At 33.6% G+C, this 22101-nt stretch overlaps 3 protein-coding genes across 3 annotated transcripts; 1 reads left to right on the top strand and 2 right to left on the bottom strand.

The window, feature by feature from the left end:
- The first annotated feature begins 5599 nt into the window (after nt 1-5599).
- On the top strand, nt 5600-6491 carry LOC126692117 (germin-like protein subfamily 3 member 2). The gene has a single exon (XM_050387601.1). The coding sequence runs from the start codon at nt 5716-5718 to the stop codon at nt 6379-6381; it is 666 nt and encodes a 221-aa protein (XP_050243558.1). The 5' UTR covers nt 5600-5715; the 3' UTR covers nt 6382-6491.
- An 879-nt stretch (nt 6492-7370) lies between these two features.
- On the bottom strand, nt 7371-13143 carry LOC126692115 (uncharacterized). The gene is made up of 6 exons (XM_050387599.1): nt 12930-13143; nt 10496-10758; nt 10170-10381; nt 9762-10026; nt 8172-8503; nt 7371-7632 (listed from the first exon to the last, which is right to left on the bottom strand). Exons 1-5 carry the CDS (start codon nt 13021-13023, stop codon nt 8207-8209), a joined length of 1131 nt encoding a protein of 376 aa, XP_050243556.1. The 5' UTR covers nt 13024-13143; the 3' UTR covers nt 7371-7632; nt 8172-8206.
- A 3949-nt stretch (nt 13144-17092) lies between these two features.
- LOC126692114 (uncharacterized) lies at nt 17093-21860 on the bottom strand. The gene is made up of 5 exons (XM_050387598.1): nt 21623-21860; nt 19622-19884; nt 19298-19509; nt 18917-19181; nt 17093-17578 (listed from the first exon to the last, which is right to left on the bottom strand). Exons 1-5 carry the CDS (start codon nt 21714-21716, stop codon nt 17282-17284), a joined length of 1131 nt encoding a protein of 376 aa, XP_050243555.1. The 5' UTR covers nt 21717-21860; the 3' UTR covers nt 17093-17281.
- Between the last annotated feature and the right edge of the window lie 241 nt (nt 21861-22101).

Below are 22101 nucleotides of genomic sequence, written 5' to 3'. Positions count from 1 at the left end.
TCCTATTTTTCTATTTAAGATAACTTTTTTTGTGAATTAATGGCAATATTTTATTAGATGTTATGTTAATGAAAATGATACATTGACAATATTGTAATTCTCAAAAATATATATGATAAATTTGTATAATTAAGAAGTCAATTTAGAAGTGATCAAACTTTGAGAGGTTAAATAACATTTTATCCATTTTTTATTTAAGTGAGTTTAGATTGTTAGTCAATATTTAAGACTTCTTTTTATTATTGAAGAACGTGAGATTTTAAATGAGAGGGAGAATGGAATTGATAATAATCAAACTCAGAATCTTCTGCTCTAATACTATGTTAAATTATCGACTGTTCCAAAAGTTTAAGCTATTAAAATATAATAAATTTAATTATTTAACCACACAATTCTAACAAATATAATTATACTTTTGCTCAATTTCAATAAATAAATAAGTCAATTCAAATGCACAAAAACCCTTTAATTCAGAATCGATTTTATGGAACATAATGAGCAAGTGATTAGTAATAATTTATTAATGCTTTTTACTCTCTAAAATAGGGAATTTAAAATTTTGACAATAAGCAGGTGATCATCATGAAGTTTTGGTGGTTTTAATTAGGTAAAGATCTCCCACGTGTCACGTGTGATGGTGGTGGATAGCTCATGCCTAAGGTGTGAGTATCATAGGCAAGCTGGTCCTACAAATTAGGGGCATCTCCTTCACGAATTTAGACTTGGCCCTTGGGTTTGTGGACAATTCTGGTGGATTTTATTGAATAGTAATAGTACCCGTAGTTTTGTGGTATGGTGGGGCCGCTGTTTTTGGGAGAGTAGGGTTGTATTTTTTTTTTTTTTTTCGCCCAATTGATTCTATTTCAAGCTGTTGTGGTACCCAAACTGGACGCCATAAAATCATTTTTAGTCTGGATTGTAGGTTTACATTATGAGAAGTATGTAAGCTCATGCATATGCACAAATACATTTAAAAATAACTATAATTACATATATAATCTAATTGGATCTAAGCTCTTTGGTTTTTACACCCAATAATTCACTTGTTAAAAAAATTAAAAAATTAGATAGGATACATGGCGCAAAATTGAACTTCAATTTAGAATCTAATTGAATTTAGATTTTTTGATTTTTGCACCTAATAATTCACTTGACACACAATTTAAAAATTAGATCAAACACGTGGCGTAAAATTAGACTCCAATTTACAATTTAATTAGATTTTCTCTTAGTTTTGCCTATTAATATATAAATATATATGAGATACCTTATCATTTGATTGTGGCAATAAAACATTGTCATTCAGTTACAAGTTTCTTTCTTTGGTTTGGCAATAATGTTTTCTTAAAAATGAGTTATTTTTCAAAAAGAAAAAATTTATAAAGCTATCTCATTTCCTTATGTTTAATAGTTGTAGGGCTCTTGGGCCCAAAAGTTCATTATCTACCTGTATATTTGGCCTGTGGCCCAAACCAAGGACAAGAATCTGTCCGAGGAGATTGGGTCTTCATCAGAAGAGATTGTGTTGATGAATAAAGAGGTTAATTTTTGTCATAATGGCTTATGAGAGTGGGCCGAGGATGAATGCGTCCTCAGCTAGACAAGGTCGAGGTCCTAAGAGATGGTCTGTCAACAAGGGTAACGATCCTGAAAATTCAGTTGAAGCGGATAAGTATTGCAGAGACATCAGATGGGGAAGAGTCCTAAAATATCTAAGGAGAAAGCTGTTGTCATCGCATTAAATGCTCTGCAACTAACTTTCTGACTGCATTAATGTGGAAAAGACCCCCTGAACAGGGCTATATTGGCCACCCCAACGCAAAAAAGAGCCTGAGTGGGTATCCGATGGGACAGGCACTCAAGTAGAGGTTTGGATGGTCAACAGGTGGAAGGCCAAAATCGTTTAAAGGGAACTATATAATAGAAGGAACCCACCATAAATCGAGATCGGAAAAATGAGGAAAGAAACACTGTAGTAATCTAAAATCAGACTTGTAACATTACCTAAGAACTTTAAATAAGAACTAGTGTCCTCGGACTTCGCCGATGACGTTTTTTCTTCAGTTTACACTTGTGTATTTTCATTCTTTTGTCATCAAACCTACCTAACTTGTTGTTTGGATAACTAAAACCCAGTTTTCTAACCCATTATCTACAAATTCATTATTTTGGGTTTTTTAGGCCTAAGTCCATTCATACCTTGGGCTGGGATATCAAATCTGGTCCTTACAATAGTAATTTTAAATAAGTTGAAAAATAATCTTCTAACTTCTTTTATTTAGCTTACTGTGAGATAAAGTTTTTTTTTCAAAAAAATTAGTGAAAAAAATATTTAAAAATGAGTCTGAATTTGGTAAGAACGGGATATATAACTCATGTTTTATATCATCCAATAAGAGATTGTCACATCATCATTTTACTTAAAATTCAATACATTCTACTATACCTAATAGCATCTCAATAAACTCCCAATTTGATTGGATTTATATATGGGTATTAGAATTGATTGAATGTGATTATACTTATTTTTTAATATGTGATAAGATGATCTGACATGTTAAGATTGAAAAAGTAAAACATGGATTTTACACCACATTTTTACCTAATTTAATATCTTTAAAAATAAGTCATACTTTTTCCGTTAATCAAAAATAATTTTTCTTTATATAACTCATTTTATTTGATACTATCAAATACTAAAAAATACGAAAAGTAACCTTTATACAATTTTTTTGATAGAAAAAATTTGTTTTGTATATGCATCCTCTTTCTTATATTTCCGGGTTATTGGTTGAGTTTGGGGTGTTTTTTAATCCTAAACTTTTACTTTGTACTTTTTAATTCTACTTAATTTAGGTTCCCTTTGAAAAAAAAAAAATCTAACCAGTTATACTTAGATGAATTGTGACGTTATGTGATAGAGCACTTGGCGCAACTTTTAAAGATTCCAACGGTACGCCACTATTGGAAGCCGTGTGTACTGATCTCGAATGCTTAGGTACGCCACCATTGGAAGCCTATGCAGTGCGTACTAATCTCGAATTCTTAGAGTTTATTTAGAAATTGTTTATTTTATTGTAATAAAATAATTTTTTTCAAAAAAAAAAAAAAACTCTGCATTTTACTAAAATTGGCTGGTCCGTATAGCCAAAAAAAAAAAAAAAAGGGCAAATCGCACAAATTAACTTGGCAAACGCACGCTTAGGCCCCTTAAAGAAACAACACAGTCCATACATGCCAATGCCATCATGCAAAAATTTCTTTCTTTCTTTTCTTTTCCCCCTCTTCTTTTCCCTTTTTTTTTTCTATAAATTTAATAATAGAGAGATGAGGGATTTAAATTCAAATTGTCTTCATTGAAAATATTAAGAAGTATTAATCAATTAAACTATAAAGTTCTTAACACCATGAAGATATCATTGATTAGTCTTATATCTTTAATTATATATAATTATATACTATCTCTATATTTGTTATAAAATCTATTTGTAAGGTAAATCAATTTTGTTAGACTACAATACTCTTTACACAAAATTTTGTGGTCACTTCTAAATCCGCTCCTTGATTATTAATACTTGTAATTTACACACTCAAGTATATCATAATGATCCCTCACAAAAAAAAAAAAAAAAAAAAAAAAAAAAAAAACAATTATGATGTAGCTTACGTTACCGTTTCATCAATATTTATCCTATTTTCAACATTAACCATTAATTAGCTTAATTATTACAATTGCAATTTATAAAAATTCAACTTTTATTATTTAATATATTATATTAAAGGTAAAATGCACTACGATCCCTTGAACTTTTAAAGTGTTGCAATAAGATGCTGTTAACTTCTTCTTCTTTTTTCCATCAATTTAATATATCAACTTTGACAATGTTCCTAATAGACCTATTATATGTCAAAATTCCATCAATTTGCTAATGAAAAAGTGTGTGGTGATATACTAAGGTGCAATTTTTGAATTGTGACTTAGTTGGCCCATTCAAAAGATGTCACGTTAATAAAAAAATCTAACTCAAGTTTTAGTTCACTCATAGCTAATGGAACAAGAAAAATCTCTCAACCTCAGTTGGCCCCTCACTTTCTCTCAATTTTTTCTTTGTTTTCTTGGCAACCATAAGATGCATTTGTTTGGTTGGCGAGAAAACAAAGGAAAAACTAAGGAAAAGTGAGGAGAGAGAGACCTCAATGGAAGCTAAGAGATTTTTCTGGTTTCAATAGCAATGGGTGAGATAGAAGTTGAGTTGGGATTTTGTGAGAAACGTGGTGTGTTTTAATTAATAAGTTAAGTCACATTACTAAAGTTGCACACTTAATACTTTGTCACAATCACCTTTTCAAATTGACAAAACTTTAACATAAGTGTTCTATTTGGTACAATGTCAAAGTTGATGTGCTATATTGAAGAAAAATAAAGTTAAGTGGGTTTTAGTGCAATAACATAGAAGTTAGGAGGTCTTAGTGCATTTTACCCTTATATTAAATTTAAATAGATCCTGATTGTGATTTCAATACCTCTCCTATATCTTCTAATCCTTCCCCTACTTTCAACTAAAGGGGAGATATGGTGAGATATGATTTGTGTGAATCTGTGAAAATGAAGCTAGCTATGTATTCAGGATTAAAGATAATACAAATTTTTGTCTATGAGGTGAAACTGTAAGTAAATGGCCATTTCCAAATTAATCTTCTCACAAATTATGTTTTACGCCCAAACCACGCTTTTTGCGTACTGTAACTATCATGGGCCTCGTTTTGGGGGCTCATTATTAAATAGACTTGTGGGCTAAAAGCACTATTTGACAATGAGTACGGTGAAGTGTGAAATTTGGTTCAAGACTGGCCCAAGTGAAACTAGAAGTAGTTCAAGCATGGTCATGTCTAAAAGTGTAGGGATGAGAATCTAGGCACATAGCTCAAATGATCAATTGATGACCACCAAGTAGATGACAGTCACACATAGGCAGCTTTTTGTTCTGGCTTATAACTTTGCATCAACAGGCTCAGACTGAATTTTATTGCTTAAAGTTTAAGCATGCATACACGTATAGTATAGGAAACATGCTACATAAAACAGAATTTTAGTTCCTTTTTCTCTTTTCTGATTCTGACTATTCCAGACACCATCTGATAATTCTGATCTGAAAAATCATCACCTTGCCAAAAGGTGGAACTAATCATGATTTAGTGGCCTCATCCCTTCACTTCCAAGCAAAGATTAAGACCAAATTTACCATGTTATCCATCTCCTATTCGATTATAAACTTGGTTTTCACTTTTCATGAAATTGTTTTTCCAGAATGTAAATTAATACCAAATAACCTTTGTTCACGTGGTAGACATCAAGAACCTATAATCAACTTAATCATGGTTTGTTGACGACATGTATACCATGGTGTCAAATTCCCACTATTTGATTTATTGCTTGAAATAATTATCAATAATGTATCCTTTTGTATTGGCAGATGCGATTATGAGTAGTAGGACCCGAATTAGATAATTGTGCTGTATGAAACTATTGCCTCTCGCACAATATGAGCCTTGAATCCTCAAAAGCAAAAATTGCTAAATCTTAATGCAATCATACAAGGAGGCTACTTGGCTTATAGTGTAAGGGCGTTCATGGAATTGTAAAAATCTTTAAACCTCTATTAAAACCCGTCCAAAACCACACTCAGATCATAATCCAATTGAAAGAACACAAAAATGTCTCCAATTTTAGCTATTTTGGTTGTTGCATTCTTTCTATATTGTGTTACAACATCAGCTTCAGACCCTGACCCAATTCAAGATTTTTGCATACCCAACCCAAAATTTGGTTCCATAAAAACTGCTCACCATGGTAGTCTTCCATGCAAGAATTCATCCGAGGCTACTACCGATGACTTTATTTTTTCGGGCATAAAGGGAGCAGGAAACTTCTCTGACACAGGCCTTGCAGCCATATCAGTGAACCCAGCCATCTTTCCTGGCATTAACACACTAGGCATGTCATTTGTACGTGCTGACCTTAAAGTCGGTGGATATAATCCACCACATTTTCACCCAAGAGCCACTGAAATTGCATATGTGGTGCAAGGCAGTGTATATGCAGGTTTTGTGGATTCCACTAATCGGGCTTTTGCTAGAGTAATTGAGCAAGGAGAGGTCATTGTGTTCCCACGGGGTCTACTGCACTTCCTGATGAATGTTGGTGATATGCCAACAACAATATTTGGTAGTTTCAATAGCCAAAATCCTGGATTGCAAAAAGTACCAACTGCCATTTTTGGATCTGGGATCCATAAGGAGCTTTTAGAGAAGGCTTTTGGATTAAGTCCTAAGCAAATTGAAGCCATGAGAAGAAGGTTTAATCCCAAAAGGGTGAAGTAAGGGGTGAGTGAATGGCATTTTGTTCAATTGGGTGACATAATCTTATGGAAATACTTATTTATGTTATTGAGTATTTATCTATTATGGAATGGCTGTTTTTTAGGGTCCAATGTTTGGTCACTTGGTAATTTTCACTTTGTTATTCTTTTCCTTTTTTTCCATTTTCTTTCTTTTTATCTGTTGAATACACCCTGCTTTGTTAATGGAAGGAAACAACTATAAAGATAATATTATTGAAGCCAAACTAGTCTTAAATAATCAGGGCACGGGACTTTACTGAATGTGGTTATGATCCTGAGCCTAGACACAAACATAAAGAATGCATAAGAATGAGTGACAAGCCTTCATCACTCCAAACCCCATAGGCAGAGGTAATTTGCAAACACTTCAAAATAAAAAAGAAAAAGATCACATAATTATATTCTATTCTTGCTAAGATCAAATTCCATAATCCTTTTCACTGCCTCAAGAAGCCAACTAAACAGTGACAGTAAATAAGATCATAACATGAGTAAGTTTAAAAATTTTTAACATTTTCAAAGGAATTATCTTCATTTGTTTAGGGTTTTGCTTCCAAAACCAACTTGTTTGGATTGCCACACTGAATCGTTTCCCAGCAAGGTGGATTTTTTCTTATTCTAATTTGTAGCAATGTTGTTGATGCAACTGAAATTTATTTGATTACAAGTGGGCATCACAGTCCTGACTCCTGAGTAAATGTGAATTAATCAATATTTGGTCCAGTAGTGGCCATCAAGTTGCAAAACCCAGACTTGGGAAATGGAAGCAGAACTCTCTGCAAAAAAAAATGGTATCTATATGCTAGCTGATACCTTTCACCAATTGTCAGGTGGGATTTTTCTAATCAGCTCTGTAAAATGGCTGAGTATTCCAACAAACAAGATCACTAGCCTTCTAAACAACCTTTTTTTTATCAGTTAATATTTATAAAACAAAGGAAAAGAAATAGCAACAAAAAAAAGGGTAGATACACAAAACGAAGTCTCAAAAAAGGAATAGAAAATATTCTTGTAAGTTGTCGACAATATTCTTACAATCCATAATTTTGAGTGGAACATAAATACAATGGCAGCCATTAATGATCATCCTCATGACTAAATCTACTACAGAAAATACTGAGATAGCATTTACCGATTAAAGTTCTAAGTCCTAACTCCTATGCCATCAGTTGCGCCAACTCACATTATTCCTATGGCCCCATCAACAGCGACAATTTGGCACCTTCAAACACTACAAAAAAGAAAATGAAGCCATATGATTTCATGAGTATAACACATCTATAACCATTAAGTTTAAGGAAATCTATAAAACTATTACAATGGCAAAAATATGGGCATTTGCATGGTACTTTTCCCACCAAAATGATTTAAAGAAAGGGTTTATAGTTGTCAACTACATAATCCAGAGCCACTAAACAATGCAGCACATGCATCGACTAAATACCCCTTCAAGAACCTCACCTTTATGTTGAATAGCTGAAACTTTTCCACTCAATAGATACAAATGAAGTGAAAATATTTCTCAGTTCATCCACTCACCAGTCATGATCCTATAGATGTTGACTATCTGACCATCAGTGTCACAGAACACATTGAAAGCTAGGCAAGCTCAAATTTTCAAATTATATTTTTCAATTCAATCCCAAAGTAGTAACTGCATTCATATGCAACAGTTCATACAAAATGCTGATGCCTGGTGCAAAACTTGTCATACATATCAAAATGATCAAAAGAAATTTCAGATTTCTATGTAATGTACAGAGCACTGACCTGGGGTAGCCCATTACAAATGTGGAACTGGAAGGCTACTTCTCCCCGATCAAAATTGCCTTAATGATACTATCACACATTCCATCAGCATGTGGGAACAAGTGTCCAGTACCTGGTAGCTCATGATAGTGAATCCATGGCAGCTGTTGGGCAATGTATCGTTGCAGTGTAACAGGCACAATCAAATCTTCATCTCCGTGCCACAAGTGGACAGAACCTTCATTGTTTGGAAATGGGTTTTCCAGATCCATAGGACTGAATTCCCAGACCCCAAATCCAACATTCAGGTCACGATGCAGAGACTCAAATTCTCCTTGCTGTCTTACCTGTGCCTGAGGAAGCCACATTTGGAAAATACATACATTTAAAGAAAGAAAAAAAATTCTCCTATTAGTAACTCATGCACTCCATGGGAATTGAACCCAAGACATCACCACCATCACATACTTATGAGGATGGGGGGAAGAGGTAGTGATGAAAGTGCCATTTGACTATGGGTTAAAAAAAACATGTTGATTATTATAGAAAGAAAATATGGTTTTAAATTCATATCAATTGCCCAATAAGAGAGAGAGAGAGAGAGAGAGCTTTATACTTGATAAATGATGCTATGGAAATAGATTTACATGGAAAAAAAGCTGAAAAAAAAAATATTCTTAATTTTACAAAAAGTTCATTTAAACCTTTGTCATATAAGGTGATCTAAACAGTTAGACAAACAGAAATCATTAATTAGTCACCACATCAAAGCTATGAGGCAGTGAAATAGAAGGTTAGATATTGATGTGACTATGGATCTTTTTCCAATCCACAGCAATTATTTAGTAAATTGAAGCCATCAGAAATACCAAACAAGTTTTAATATATTAAGCAAAATGTTCTTATATTAAATTAGGAAATCTAAAACTCAACCATCAGGAACAAACTGAAATAAGAAAACAACAAAGCCTAACCAAACACATGATATTACGGAGTCATCAAATCTTCACTTCTAATTGTTATAGTTATAGAAAGTAATAAGATATTAATTCAGAGTTGAAGGTGTCCTTTCAGAGCCTTTGGCAACCGATGTAGGTTTGTGGTATGCAGTAAAATTCTAGTACTAGTTATGTACAGATATCAGGCAACAGTTTCTGAGTCTTCAATAGACAACATTAGTCAGCAGGAATGCTCAAAACTCAGCTTTGCATTTTAATAATACAACGGATCAAGATAATCATACAATGTCAGAAACTTTAAGAACCAGAATTAGTATTAATTTTATAAATTTTATTATGGATACATTTGCAATATATATATATATATGCACACACCTAGTACGAAAATTGGATTAATGAAATAAAATTTTTGAACTTGCAACCTATCAGAACATAGGATGAAGATACATCCTAGATAATATCACTAGGAGGTGGTGCTTGCATTATATTGAGCAACAATCTTCATTTCCACAAAAAACAAGCCATATATAATCAGTCAACCAATATCATGCACTAAATCAATCACTGTAGCTACTTGTTGCTTTTTCTCAATGCCTTAAATAGTATCAATAACCATTGTAATATTCATTTTCCAGAGAAGATAGTTACTAACCACATATTTTTTTCTCTCAGAACGCTTTGCCATGAGTTCTTTGTCTTGGCTAGAAAGAATATCCAAATTGAGAGATGCAATGCTAGAGGCAGGGAACCATTTTTGGGTGTTCCACCAGTGGGTAAGCCAGGGAGTGTAGTGAGCAACACGTAATGCCCATGGATCTTGCGGAAGCTTTTGGTAGTAGGCTTCACTGGATAAGTTGTCAGGAAAACCAGGCCACCAGTAGTTAATCGCTGGAGCTAATAGTCCTGCCCCTGCTAGCCTGTTAGCATTCCAACCCCACACATAAGAGAAAAGACACATAACGTGGTAGAACCTCTCTCTCTCTCTCTTATATACACAAATGCAACCATTCTTGTTATTCTCTTTTCTAGCATTTATTTATATAGCTATGGCAAATCATACCTGTGAGGGATGTATTTGAGGCAACTCCAAAGCACCTGCCCACCCATTGAGAAACCAGTTACATAGAATTTTGATCCTAGTCCCAATTGATCAGCAAGCTCTTCTATATCCAAAGCCATGCTCTTCACTGTTCTCTTGGGATTAGGATCACTCTCCCCATAACCAGGTCTGTCAAAAGACACAGTGTAGATTCTTAAATCTTCAACAATTTCCTGGAAGAACCCACCATTGATTCAAATAATACTAAGTCCAAGAATATCAGATTTAAAGGTTTGAAATAGACCCAAAAAGACAGAGGAAAAAAACAAAAACAAAGGGATAAGTACTGGAGATAGTCTTTTGGCAACAACAGCATCATGCCTGCAAGAATCAAAACCATGGACGAAGACAATTTTATAATTGGCCATTTCTTTAGGCACACCATGTTCTTTATAGGCCAAATGCCTTCCATCACTAAGTTTTATTCTTGCTGCTGTTACAGGGGGGCCATCTGGAGAACCACATATCTTGGGTGGAGGAGGCTGGGTTGCCTTATAAGCCCATGCCAGAATCCCCACAAAAAACAACGCTACAGATTGCTTCAACATCCCTGAAATGTTGATCAATGTTATACTAAATCTTGGAGACAAAAAATATTAATCAACACATTAAAATCCATGAGTAGAGCACAAAAATTGTACTAAAGACATGCATATTTTGCAACATATTTATTTAGAACAAGTTCTACCTGCAATGGCTGCAGATTATGAGAACAAAATACTAGGTTGACAACTCACATTAACTATAGAAGTATGGTTGCCTTGAAATCCATAGTCAAGTTGTGGAAATGACCTCCCTAGCACCAATTCAAAAAATAAAAATAAAAACGCCAGTGCCAGCTTAATGAAGAAACATTCTGTTCCAGCAACATGAGTTGCTTGTGATTTGTGGAGTTTTGTTTTAGATCTTTTGGGATTCGATGGGTGTTTCCAGAAAAGGTCATTGATCTTTTATTTGGTTGGAGGAATTGGGTTGGCAAACATTCATCAGATATTTGGAATTTAGTCCCTCTACGTTTGATGTTCAAATTGTGGAGGGAAAGGAATCATTGTACTTTTGAGGAAACTGAAAGTTCGGTGACTCAATTGACAGCATTGTTTATTAGATCTTTGTTAGATTGGTCCCGTGTGTGGGGTTTTACCAATGGTAATTCCATAGATGAATTGAAAGAGTCACTACACTTCTGTATATAATACATTTCCTTTGTAATTCTTTAGGCTTCTTCATGTTCATTATATATGTACTTGAAGTGGTCTTTTTCCAATAAAAATATCACTACTTATCAAATAATAATAATTTGTTAAAAATAAAAGGTATGTGTTTCTATATTGATATGTCAGATATTCACCCAATAAGTTTCGATACCTTGATCCCATCCTTCAATCCAATGTGAATTAGTGTCACCACGCTAATAGATACCACTTGAAGGAAACAAAATCATCCTTGTATAACATAAAGGGGGAAAGAGACCAAGTCGATTCAAATTTCAAATTCTTTCCATCAAATAGATTTCCAATTCACATCAAAAGTAAAATTCAAACAAAAATACAACTTCAAAGTAAATTTCCAATAAAATGGGGGTAAGGTAACTTTGATTAAAAGCACTCGAGTTTGCCCACTTATTTCCTTTCACCCTTTCCCATTCCGGTGGAGGTGACTAACCGTTTAGAAGGGATTTCTTATAGAGTGGGATTGGTGAGGAACCAAATTCTATCTGGTTAATTGGGCTCAGATTTGTGAACCTTTGCAATTTAGAGGATTGGGAGTTTGGAATTTGATAAGATCCAACCAAGCATTGCTAGGAAATGGTTGTGGTAATATGGGACTAGGAGAGACCATCTATGAAGGAAGATTATAAAAGTGAAGTATGGGAGTGAATTGGGTGGCTGGTGTACTAAAGGGGTGCCAAGTCCTTATGGTGTATGTCTCTGGAAATCCATAAGACACGAGTGGTTGACTTTTTCCCGGATTATACAATTTGATGTGGACGATGATACTAGAGTAAAATTTTGGCATGATTTGTGGTGCAGTTATTGTCCACTTAAAGAGAACTTCTCAGAGTTATATAAAATTAGTCTGTGATAAGGAGTCTTCTAGAGAAGAGGTTATGCATTTCCCCAATGGGATGCTTCATTGGATTTTTAGTTCTCTAGAATAGTCCAGGATTGAGAGTTGGAGTCTTTGACTGCTTTTATGGATTTGACCTATTCCACCTTAGTGAAAGGTGAGGGACTTGATAAAACTCTGTTGGAGGCGAGCCAATAGTCGGGGTTTTAAGGTGTCTGGGTACTACCTTTCCCTTTCCTCAACTATTGGCATGTTATTTCCTTGGATGTTAGTGTGACAATCAAAGGTTCCTCCTAAAATAGCCACCAGTTTTTGATGTAGCTCGAGTTCCATAAAAAATAGCATAGCGAACTTGAAGGCTAGTTTTTCAAAGAACGAACTCGAGTTATACAGTAAACTTGAGTTCCAAAAGAGTGGTCCAAAATAGTGGTAGATTCCTACATATTTTTCTAAACAGTGGTACATGCCATTTTGGCCCAATTTTAGTTTCTGTATTGTCCTACATTTTTGCAATGACAAATGTTACTTAAAAGAGAAAGAGCGACCCTATTAAGACAATGTTATGGTTCCCACGTATACGATGAAAATAAATAAGGCACAACGACAAATTAACAGCACCCAGATCAAATAAAAAGAAGAGAACAAAAAACCCACCTGAGGGAAGCTTAAAGGAACTGTTTTGCTTGGCTTTTCTCGTATGACCTCTGGCTGATGCTGCAGATATCTTCCTGTTCACTCCTCCCGCCATTTCTTTCTCACAGAATACCCAATTACACAGATATCTTAAGTGAATTTTGAAGAGTGAAGACCGTCTATCAAGATATATTAGCGTTTTTCGTCTTAATTGTTTGATACTATTGGGCCCTTGTATGTGTGGTGTTCGTGTATCTATTTATGATTTTTTTTTTTTTTTTTCCGTAAAAAAGCCATAATTTTTGCCAATCTTTACTAGTTACTTTTTACTTTTACATAAATCTATCACTTTTTTTTCACTACTTATAATCTATCACATGAATAATTATGGCAAAAATTGTGGTTTTTTACATAGTTGTAGAATTTTTTTTTTTTTTCCCGCTTTGGATTGGAGTGTTTGTTGTATTTTTCTAAAAACTAATATATAAAAAAAGGGGTCGCAAGTATGGTCACTACTTCTATACCACTTAAACATCTGCATTGCATCACGGCGTGGAACCACACGAATAGAACTTATCACTATTTGAACCCATAATTCCTAGAGTCATAAGTGTGATGAGTTACAACTCACAAAAACTTCATACTCCTTGACCACCTCCGCAGTTGATTTATTATATGTTTTCTAAGATGTTTTGTTTCTCTCAAATGAAATATTTACTACTTTGCAAGATGCCATATTTCTATTCTTTGTACAAAAATGGAATTGTAGAAAGTGATGTCTAACTTATGTTTAAGCCGTTAATTTTCACTTTTCGACAGTTTTTTCGAAACCAATTTGGAGAAATTTGATCCATCTATTATGATATAATTTATAAAATTATAGATTTTATTAAACCAAATAACTTCTTAAATTTTTTTAAAAAAGTCACATGACTTGTTGAATATTTTATGTGACTAAAAGTATGTATGAATAATTATTTTAGAAGTCGCACAATAATTTGAAGGAATATTTCTCAAAACTTAATTAGGAAAAAAAAAAAATATATATATATATATATATATATATATATGCACTTTAACCTCTCTAATTTACATATTTTGCCAAGTGAAGTGCAAGACATACTCTTCAAATGAGCTTTGGAGAAATTATTTCATGAGACCTCTCTCGTAACATAAGAGACTCACATATATTATGAGAGAGATGACTCATAAGACCGTTTAATAAAATAAAAATTTCCAAGCTTTGAGCCCTTGACTCTCCTAGGTGGAGGAGTCACAAGTGTTGCTGAGATGCTTAATTCAAAGAAACATCTTCAATTTGGGAAAAAAATTTGAAGTTTTTTTATTTTTTTTGGGATAAATAATAAATTGGAATCCTTAATATTAATAATAGTGTGGGATCTTTTCTATATTATATATAATATCTAAAAGCTTAAGAGTATAAGTTATTATTGCTAGACTCTTATTAAGTTGCATTAGTGTAGCATTTTGGTCTATTAGGTCAATTTCAATCCATTTGGTCCATTTCACTCCACCTCAATCCATTTCGCTCCATTTAGTCCACCGCGGGCAATTCGGTCCATTATGTCTAGTCCAGTTTACTTCAATTCGTTTAGGTCCTTTGTCATTCATTGGTTTTGTAAATGGCACGATAGATTAAAAAAAAAAGTGTTTTTTAAAGAGAAAATTTAGTAGTTTAACATACCTAAAATGAAATATTTTGATGAGAAAAACACTTTGTAACAAATTACAAATTTTAATATATAATCTTACAAGTTAAATCCTTTTTTTTTTTTAATGTTATACTAAGTGTAACATTATTTTAAGAATGGTTTGAAACTAACACTTATAAATCTCATATATTATTTTTATTTTTCACTTAACAAAAAAACAAATCATCAAATTTTTTCGCGCAAGTCTGCCACTAGATTATACTAATTTTCAGTGATGTATTTTTAGGATTCGTTATCTTATTATTAGCCATCATAATAATTATAGAGCTGGCATACCAATCAAATATTACACGAGAACCTTGGAGGAACAATTGTTACTTTCCTGCCTTATGTTGTCGAGACCTGAAGTTGCCTAAGCTGCCACATGTCGAGCACTTATGTTTTGGGTGGGATTGGATTGGGTTCTACTCAACTGAAACAACTTGAGCTAAGATCCTAAGATGAGTATATGGTCACCTCCATCAGGAACACACGAAATACAGGCTATTAAACCAACGTATTCAGACTCAACGCAAAGTAGCTCATGTTGGCAGAGAAGGCAACAAAGTAGCTCATACTTGCCAAATATGCTCAGTATAATGAGAACACGTGTTTGGATAAAAGAGACTTACCCCTATATTCCCTGAATGAGTTACTCATGCAGATGAAACACAAGTTTCACAAAACAAAAGTTTTAGAATTTCAACCTACAGCGTTTACTTCATGATAATTGCTCTTATCATCAAGCTAAGATACCAACTGATTTTCTATTCAGTTGTCTTATGCAATGAACGTATCCAAATCCAAACTTATTCACAAGTATGGTTAAATATTTATGTATTCCAAGCAACGCATTCCTGTAGAACCAGATTAGTCTCAATTTTCAATTCTCAAGCATCAGGGTCTGTGAAAAGATAAACAATGTTGCACCAAGTAGTCTGAAAACCACTTGCAGGATTTCCATCAGAGCTCAAAGGAACCATCAATGGACAATCAATCTTGGGCAGCTTGTAATGGAGTCTCTTGGTGGTACCTCACCTCACCTCACCCTTATCTTAAAAGACAACCTTACATCAATAGTATAATGCCCAACACTTTTCTCAGCATTAAACTTGAAAATATCTAGTAATGCTAGGGCCACAACAATTTTCACATTCTTACGCTCTGTTTGTTTCAGTAATAACGTTTTCTGGAAAATAGCTTATTTTCTAGAGAGTATTTTCTGAAAAACTATCTCATTTTCCTATGTTTGGTAACAACCTTGAAAATGGGCTTGAGAACGTTTTTTGGTGTTTGGTATCCACAAGTATTAAAACATTTATTGTATAATTTAAAACATGTATAATATGTGTATTGTGTAAACCTACCTGTTGTAATCAATATAAATAAATAATAATAAAAAACCAAGAATGAATTTGATTTTCAAACTAAAATTTTGACAATGGATACAATCAAAATTAGCTATCCAATTTTCATAATCTCAAATACTCATTTTGTTCATGTATATGAACAGTATTTTTGATAAGTAACGTAAGAAATTTTATTAGAAAAAAAAAAAAAACCAAGTACACTGGAAGTGTACAATAGTGGCACAAATCAAGAGAAAAATAACCATTATACACATAAGTTCCATTTTAAATAGTTCAGAATGCCACATATGCCAAATAGTTTTACCGGCAAACTAATCCAGTACAAATAGTTTGATAAATACCAAAAAAATTTATAGAATTGTTGATGGATCTATGAGGAGGATAAAAAAATAAAATTAAAAAAAAAACAAAAAAAAAAACCTTATTTAAGAACAGTGTTACAGAGGGGAGAAGAAAAAGGGAGAAAAAAGAGAAGAGAGACAGATAGAGAGAGAAATCTGTGGGAAGAGAAGAGGCCATAGGGGGTGATAGTGAGGGCGTGAGAAGAGAGAAAAAAACAAAGGGAAGAGAAGAAATGAGAGATTTTATTGTGAAAAAGGCTGAATGAGCGAAAGAAAATATTGTTTCCTGAGTCAAAAGAATATAATATTTATAGGAGTTATGTGTCATGTGAGAGAGAGATTGTTTTCCAAATATTTTTTTTGGAAAACAACCTATAGAAAATAAGCCTTATTTTTATAAGAGTTTTCCGTTGACTAAAGATAATTTTCCATTGACTAATTTTTTTTATGTTACCAAACACTGGAAAATGTGGAAAACTATCTTTATAGAAAGTTTTCCAGTGAAACAAACAGAGCGTTAATAACAAATCTTGACATGATAAAATATGATTAGAGCAACATTACTTTCACCTGGATCTATCATTAACATCACTTTTATTAATACTAATCAAAACATGTTACTTCAACAGTTATGAAAATTGTTGTGTTCTACTTATTAGGAACATCACCATGTTTAAGCAACAAAACTTGTTGCCCCTTGAAAACAGGCCCCAAGTTACTTGTATTCTTGTGCCCTTGGTAAAATGGGGACAAGGTCACCATGGCTAAAAATTTCCTTTTTATAGTATCAACTGTATTCTCACACAACAGTTTATAAAAATTATAATGCCTGGTACAATACTTGTCATAAATATCAACATGATCAGAAGAAATTTCATATTTTAACATCAGGGAGAAAATGTAATGCACAGAGCGACTGACCTGGGGTAGCCCATTACATACGTGCAAGGCTACTTCTCCCCAGTCAAAAGTGCCCTGATGATAGTATCACTCATTCCATCAGCATGTGGGAATAAGTGCCCAGCTCCCGGTAGCTCATGATAGTGAATCCACGGTAGCTGTTGAGCAATGTATCGTTGCAGCATAACAGGCACAATCCAATCTTCATCTCCATGCCACAGGTGGACAGAACCTTCATTGTTTGGAAATGGGTTTTCCAGATCCAGAGGACTGAACTCCCAAGCCCCAAATCCAACAATCATGTCACGATGGAGAGACTCAAATTCTCCTTGCTGTCTTACCTGTGCCTGAGGAAACCACATTTAGAAAACAAGAACATTTAAAGAAATAATGTTTTTTTCCCCTATTAGTAACTCTTTTTTTTTTTTTTTTTTTTTAAATAGGTAATCAGAGAACTATTATTAATGAAATGAAAAAATAAGGAAGAGTACAAGTTGTTCATGGAAATTGAACCCAAGATCTCACCACTATCACATGCTTATTAGAGATTGGGGGGAGCAGTAGTGGTGAAAGTGCCATTTGACTTTAGAGGCCATCAGCTTAAAAAAATATGTTGATTATTAACAAAATACGGTTTTAAATCCATATCAATCACCCCCCCCCCCCTCAAAAAAAAATAAGTGTGTGCGTGTGTGTGTGTGTGAGAGAGAGAGAGAGAGAGCATTACACTTGATAAATGATGCTCTATGGAAGTAGATGTACGAGGAAAAGAAACGCCTCTTAACAAAACAAAAATTTCTTTTAAACTTTTGTAATATAAGATGCTTTAATCAGTTAATCTAACCTTAAATTTGGCTGAGAAAAGGAGCTGAAAGCATAATCTTATCTCAAAACTTTAATAGTGGTGCACCAGAATTTGTCAAGAACATTTTTATGCAAGAGGGATGTTCATTGCATTTTTAAATTCAAAGGTTGTTATTACAATACTCTGCAACTATGGTAGAAATAGAATCAATCACCAATATGCACAACTAAGGATTATTTAGTCAACCCCTACTTCAAGTCAAGTTCCTCACTTTAGGAGGTATAAATAACTCAAATTATTTTTACAGAAAGAGGTGGTGGCATTTCAGTCCTTAATGTTCATAATACTTTAACAGTTTATATTTGTTCTAAAAGTGATATTTTAGAGATCCTTCACAGCCATTAGTGTTATTACCAAACAAATGAGGGGAAAAGTAAACAATACAACCATGATTCTCAAGACAAAGAATATCTTATTAAGGATCATAGAGTCCATTAAAAAACACCAAATTTCAGGGGGTTTTAAAGTGGGAGACATAAAGATATGATGCACACAACACAAAAAAGATATTTCCCAATCAAGTTCGTTGTAACACTGTCACTATGTCTTTCTTATGAAATTTTAGCAAAAAGATGAAAGATATCTGTACATTTTTGAACTTGCAACCTATAAGAATATAGGATGAAGATGCATTCTAGATAAAGTTGATAAGAAGTGCATAATATTGAGAAACAATCTTCATTTCCGCAAAATACAAGCCATATATTGATATAATTTACTAAATCAATCACTGTAGCTCCTTGGTTTTTCTCAATGCCTTTCATGGTATTAATTCCGATTGAAATATTCATGAAAATTTCTAGAGAAGTTAGATGCTAACCATATATTTTTCTCTCCCAGAAAACTTCGTCATGAGTTCTTTGTCTTGGGGAGAGAGAATATCCGTACTATGAGCTGCAACGCTAGAAGAGGGGAACCATTTTTGAGTGTTCCACCAGTAGGTAAGCCAGGGAGTGTAGTGAGCAACACGAACTGCCCATTGATCTTGCCACAGCTGCTGGTTGTAGACTTCACCAGATAGGTTTCCAGGAAAACCAGGCCACCAGTAGTTAACCACTGGAGCTAATAGTCCAGCCCCTGCTACCCTGTTAGTGTTACAAGCATCCCAGACATTAGAGAAAAGGCACATAAACTAGCAAATGCAGCTGTTCTGGTTATTCTCTTTTCTAGCATTTATTTATACAGCTATGGCAAATCATACCTGTGAGGAATGTACTTGAGGCAACTCCAAAGCACCTGCCCACCCATTGAGAAACCGATTACATAAAATTTTGATCCTAGTCCCAACTGATCAGCAAGCTCTTCTATATCCAAAGCCATGCTCTTCACTGTTCTCTTTGGATTAGGATCACTCTCCCCATAACCAGGTCTGTCAAAAGACACAACGTAGATCCCTAACTCTTCAACAATTTCCTGAAAGAACCCAGTCCAATGATTTCAATGACACTAAGTCCAAGAATATCATATTCAAAGTCTTGAAATAGGCCCCAAAAAAATATAAATAAAGCAACCAATGGATAAGTACCGGAGAGAGTGTTTTGGCAATGACAGCATCATGTCTGCAAGAATCAAAACCATGGACGAAAACAATTTTATAGTTGGCTTTTTCTTTAGGCACACCATGTTCTTTGTAGGCCAAATGCCTTCCATCACTAAGTTTTATTCTTGCTGCTGTAACAGGGGGGCCATCTGGAGAACCGCATATCTTGGGTGGAGGAGGTTGGGTTGCCTTATAAGCCCATGCCAGAAACCCCACAAAAAACAACAGTACTGTTTTCTTCAACATCCCTGAAATTTTCAAGTTCTAATTAAAATGCAGTGCAATGATTGGATAAAAAATTGAGCAACTTTATGCTAAGTCTTGGAGACAAAAAAATGTTAATCAACTCATTAAATACCATGCAGCAAGAATAAAAACTGTACTAAAAGACATGCATATTTTGCATCATATATATCTAGAACAAATTCTACTTCAAGCGGATGATGAGAAACAAATACAACGTTGACAACTCACATTCACAAAAGAAGTATGGTTGCCTTGACATCAGAGACAGACCCACATTGGGACCAAGGGTTGCCTTGAAACAGGAGGCTAAGAGCTTTCAAGCAAGATTACTCTCTATTCTAAGGTACCTTCTTGCTCTTAGGTATGTCTGTGTACACCCTTCCTTTTTTTTTTTTAATTAATATATTTCATAAAGTTTTTTTCCCTACAAAATTCTGATGGGGATGGTAGTAGATCTGAAGTACAGATTTTTTTTTTTTTTTTTTTTTTTAATTCCTGATCAAAAAAAAAAAAAAAAAAAATTGGGTGAATTTTGCCTTAAAAATGGTTAATAAGGATTAAAAGATCAACAACCAACTAACTTTTTTATCGCGAGATTGCATCTGTGCTTGCAGTTCTTTTTTCTACTACAACTACAAGACAAGTATTTATAGTCAAAAAAATTCTCAAAAACTAGGTTTTGCAATAAAAAGGAAAATGATTTTCTAGAGGATTATTTCATCTTGTACATTGAAAGGAAAACTAATGCGAATTTAGATACAATCAATCACATATTATTTTTAGGATTTAAAAGAACGCTGAATTCCATTTTAATAAATAATTGATTCAAAATGTATTGAAAAACAATTACTTTGTGCAATATTCTCTTGTTTGTATTTTGTTAATACTGAATCAATACTAATTTTTCATAGTATATTAAGAGTCATCACGTGTGTATTAGTTCAAGTGAAATTTTTGATGTTTTTGGAATTCATTGCAAATTTATATGTCAATTTTCTAATTGCACTAATATACAATTCTTAAGACTATGAAGTTTATCTTAGTCAATAGTTTATTTATATTACTTGTATTTATATATGTGTTTGATCCAGATTGGGCTAGAACTATTCAAGCTCTCCCCTGTGAGTCCTTATCAGATTTGTTAGAGCAATTCAAGTTTGATGATTTAATAAAGATTGTTACTTATCCACAACAACAACAAAAAAAAGAGTTTGATCCAGATAGTTGGGATTTTGGTTACTTATTGAACTAATAAGCTAACTCCATATTTTTTTTTTTCAGATTTTGAGAAATATGAAGCAGATTGGAGTATTAGACTCTTGTTGGGCATATGTGAGGTTTTACACACTTGTGAGGTGAGTGCCTCACACAGTTGGCTATGGGACCTGATACCATTTTTTTTTTTTTTCCATCAAGTAGATTTCAGATTCATATTAAGAGCAAATTTCAAAAAAAAAAAACATCTATAAAGTAAAATTCCAATAGAAAAACACAACTCTTTACTCTTTAACTTTAAATAAATAACAATACTAATAATATAATTCAACAACAAAACCGATTGCCTAAGAATTCCAGTTGATGCAGTCTAATTTCCATTGGTCAAAGACCCAATTTTTTTTTTTTTTTTAAATATAAATATTCAAGTATAAACTTTTTGTTAATGAGAAATGTTAAAAGAGCGACCCAGATAACATAAAATTGAAGAGCACCCAGATCAAGTAAAGAGAAAAAAGAAGGGACCTGAGGGAAGCTTAAAGGAGGAGTTTTGCTTGGCTCTTCTGGTGTGAGCTCTGGCTGATGCTGCAGATATTTTCCTATTCATTCCCCCCGCCATTTTTGTTCCTCACAGAATGCCTACCCAAATCCAACAACAACAAGAACAGATATGAGTTATGACCCCGAAATTCAACGAAGAAGACAAACTGTCAAACACAACACACAGAGATCTGAGAGTGTCGTGTAAAGTGAATTGAGTTTTATAGTCTTAAATTTAATGGGCCAAGTATGTGATGCCGCGTGGGATTGTTCGGATTGGAGGGTTACATATGGTTTTGAATTTTTTTTTTTTTTTTTTTTTTTTTTTTTTTTGATAACCATATAGTTTTGAATTTATTATACTTTTTAGGAAAATATTAGGAACAAAAAAAAAAAAAGTTCACAACTCAAGATATGATGTGTTATGAGTGGTAGAAGCGAAATGGTGGGTCCACGCTTCCATC

This window comes from Quercus robur, chromosome 7 (genome assembly GCF_932294415.1).
Source record: "Quercus robur chromosome 7, dhQueRobu3.1, whole genome shotgun sequence".
In the NCBI taxonomy this organism is placed as follows: domain Eukaryota; kingdom Viridiplantae; phylum Streptophyta; class Magnoliopsida; order Fagales; family Fagaceae; genus Quercus; species Quercus robur.
This window is presented reverse-complemented; position numbering and strand designations above follow the sequence as displayed.

Coding starts and splice junctions, on each gene's coding strand:
- LOC126692117 (XM_050387601.1), top strand. CDS start 5,716: ATGTCTCCAATTTTAGCTATTTTGGTTGTTGCATTCTTTCTATATTGT.
- LOC126692114 (XM_050387598.1), bottom strand. CDS start 21,716: ATGGCGGGGGGAATGAATAGGAAAATATCTGCAGCATCAGCCAGAGCT. Junction 19,510..19,621: donor TTGCCAAAACACTCTCTCCG/GTACTTATCCAT, acceptor GGGTTCTTTCAG/GAAATTGTTGAAGAGTTAGG. Junction 17,579..18,916: donor CTGGGAGAGAAAAATATATG/GTTAGCATCTAA, acceptor TGGTTTCCTCAG/GCACAGGTAAGACAGCAAGG.
- LOC126692115 (XM_050387599.1), bottom strand. CDS start 13,023: ATGGCGGGAGGAGTGAACAGGAAGATATCTGCAGCATCAGCCAGAGGT. Junction 10,382..10,495: donor TTGCCAAAAGACTATCTCCA/GTACTTATCCCT, acceptor GGGTTCTTCCAG/GAAATTGTTGAAGATTTAAG. Junction 8,504..9,761: donor CTGAGAGAAAAAAATATGTG/GTTAGTAACTAT, acceptor TGGCTTCCTCAG/GCACAGGTAAGACAGCAAGG.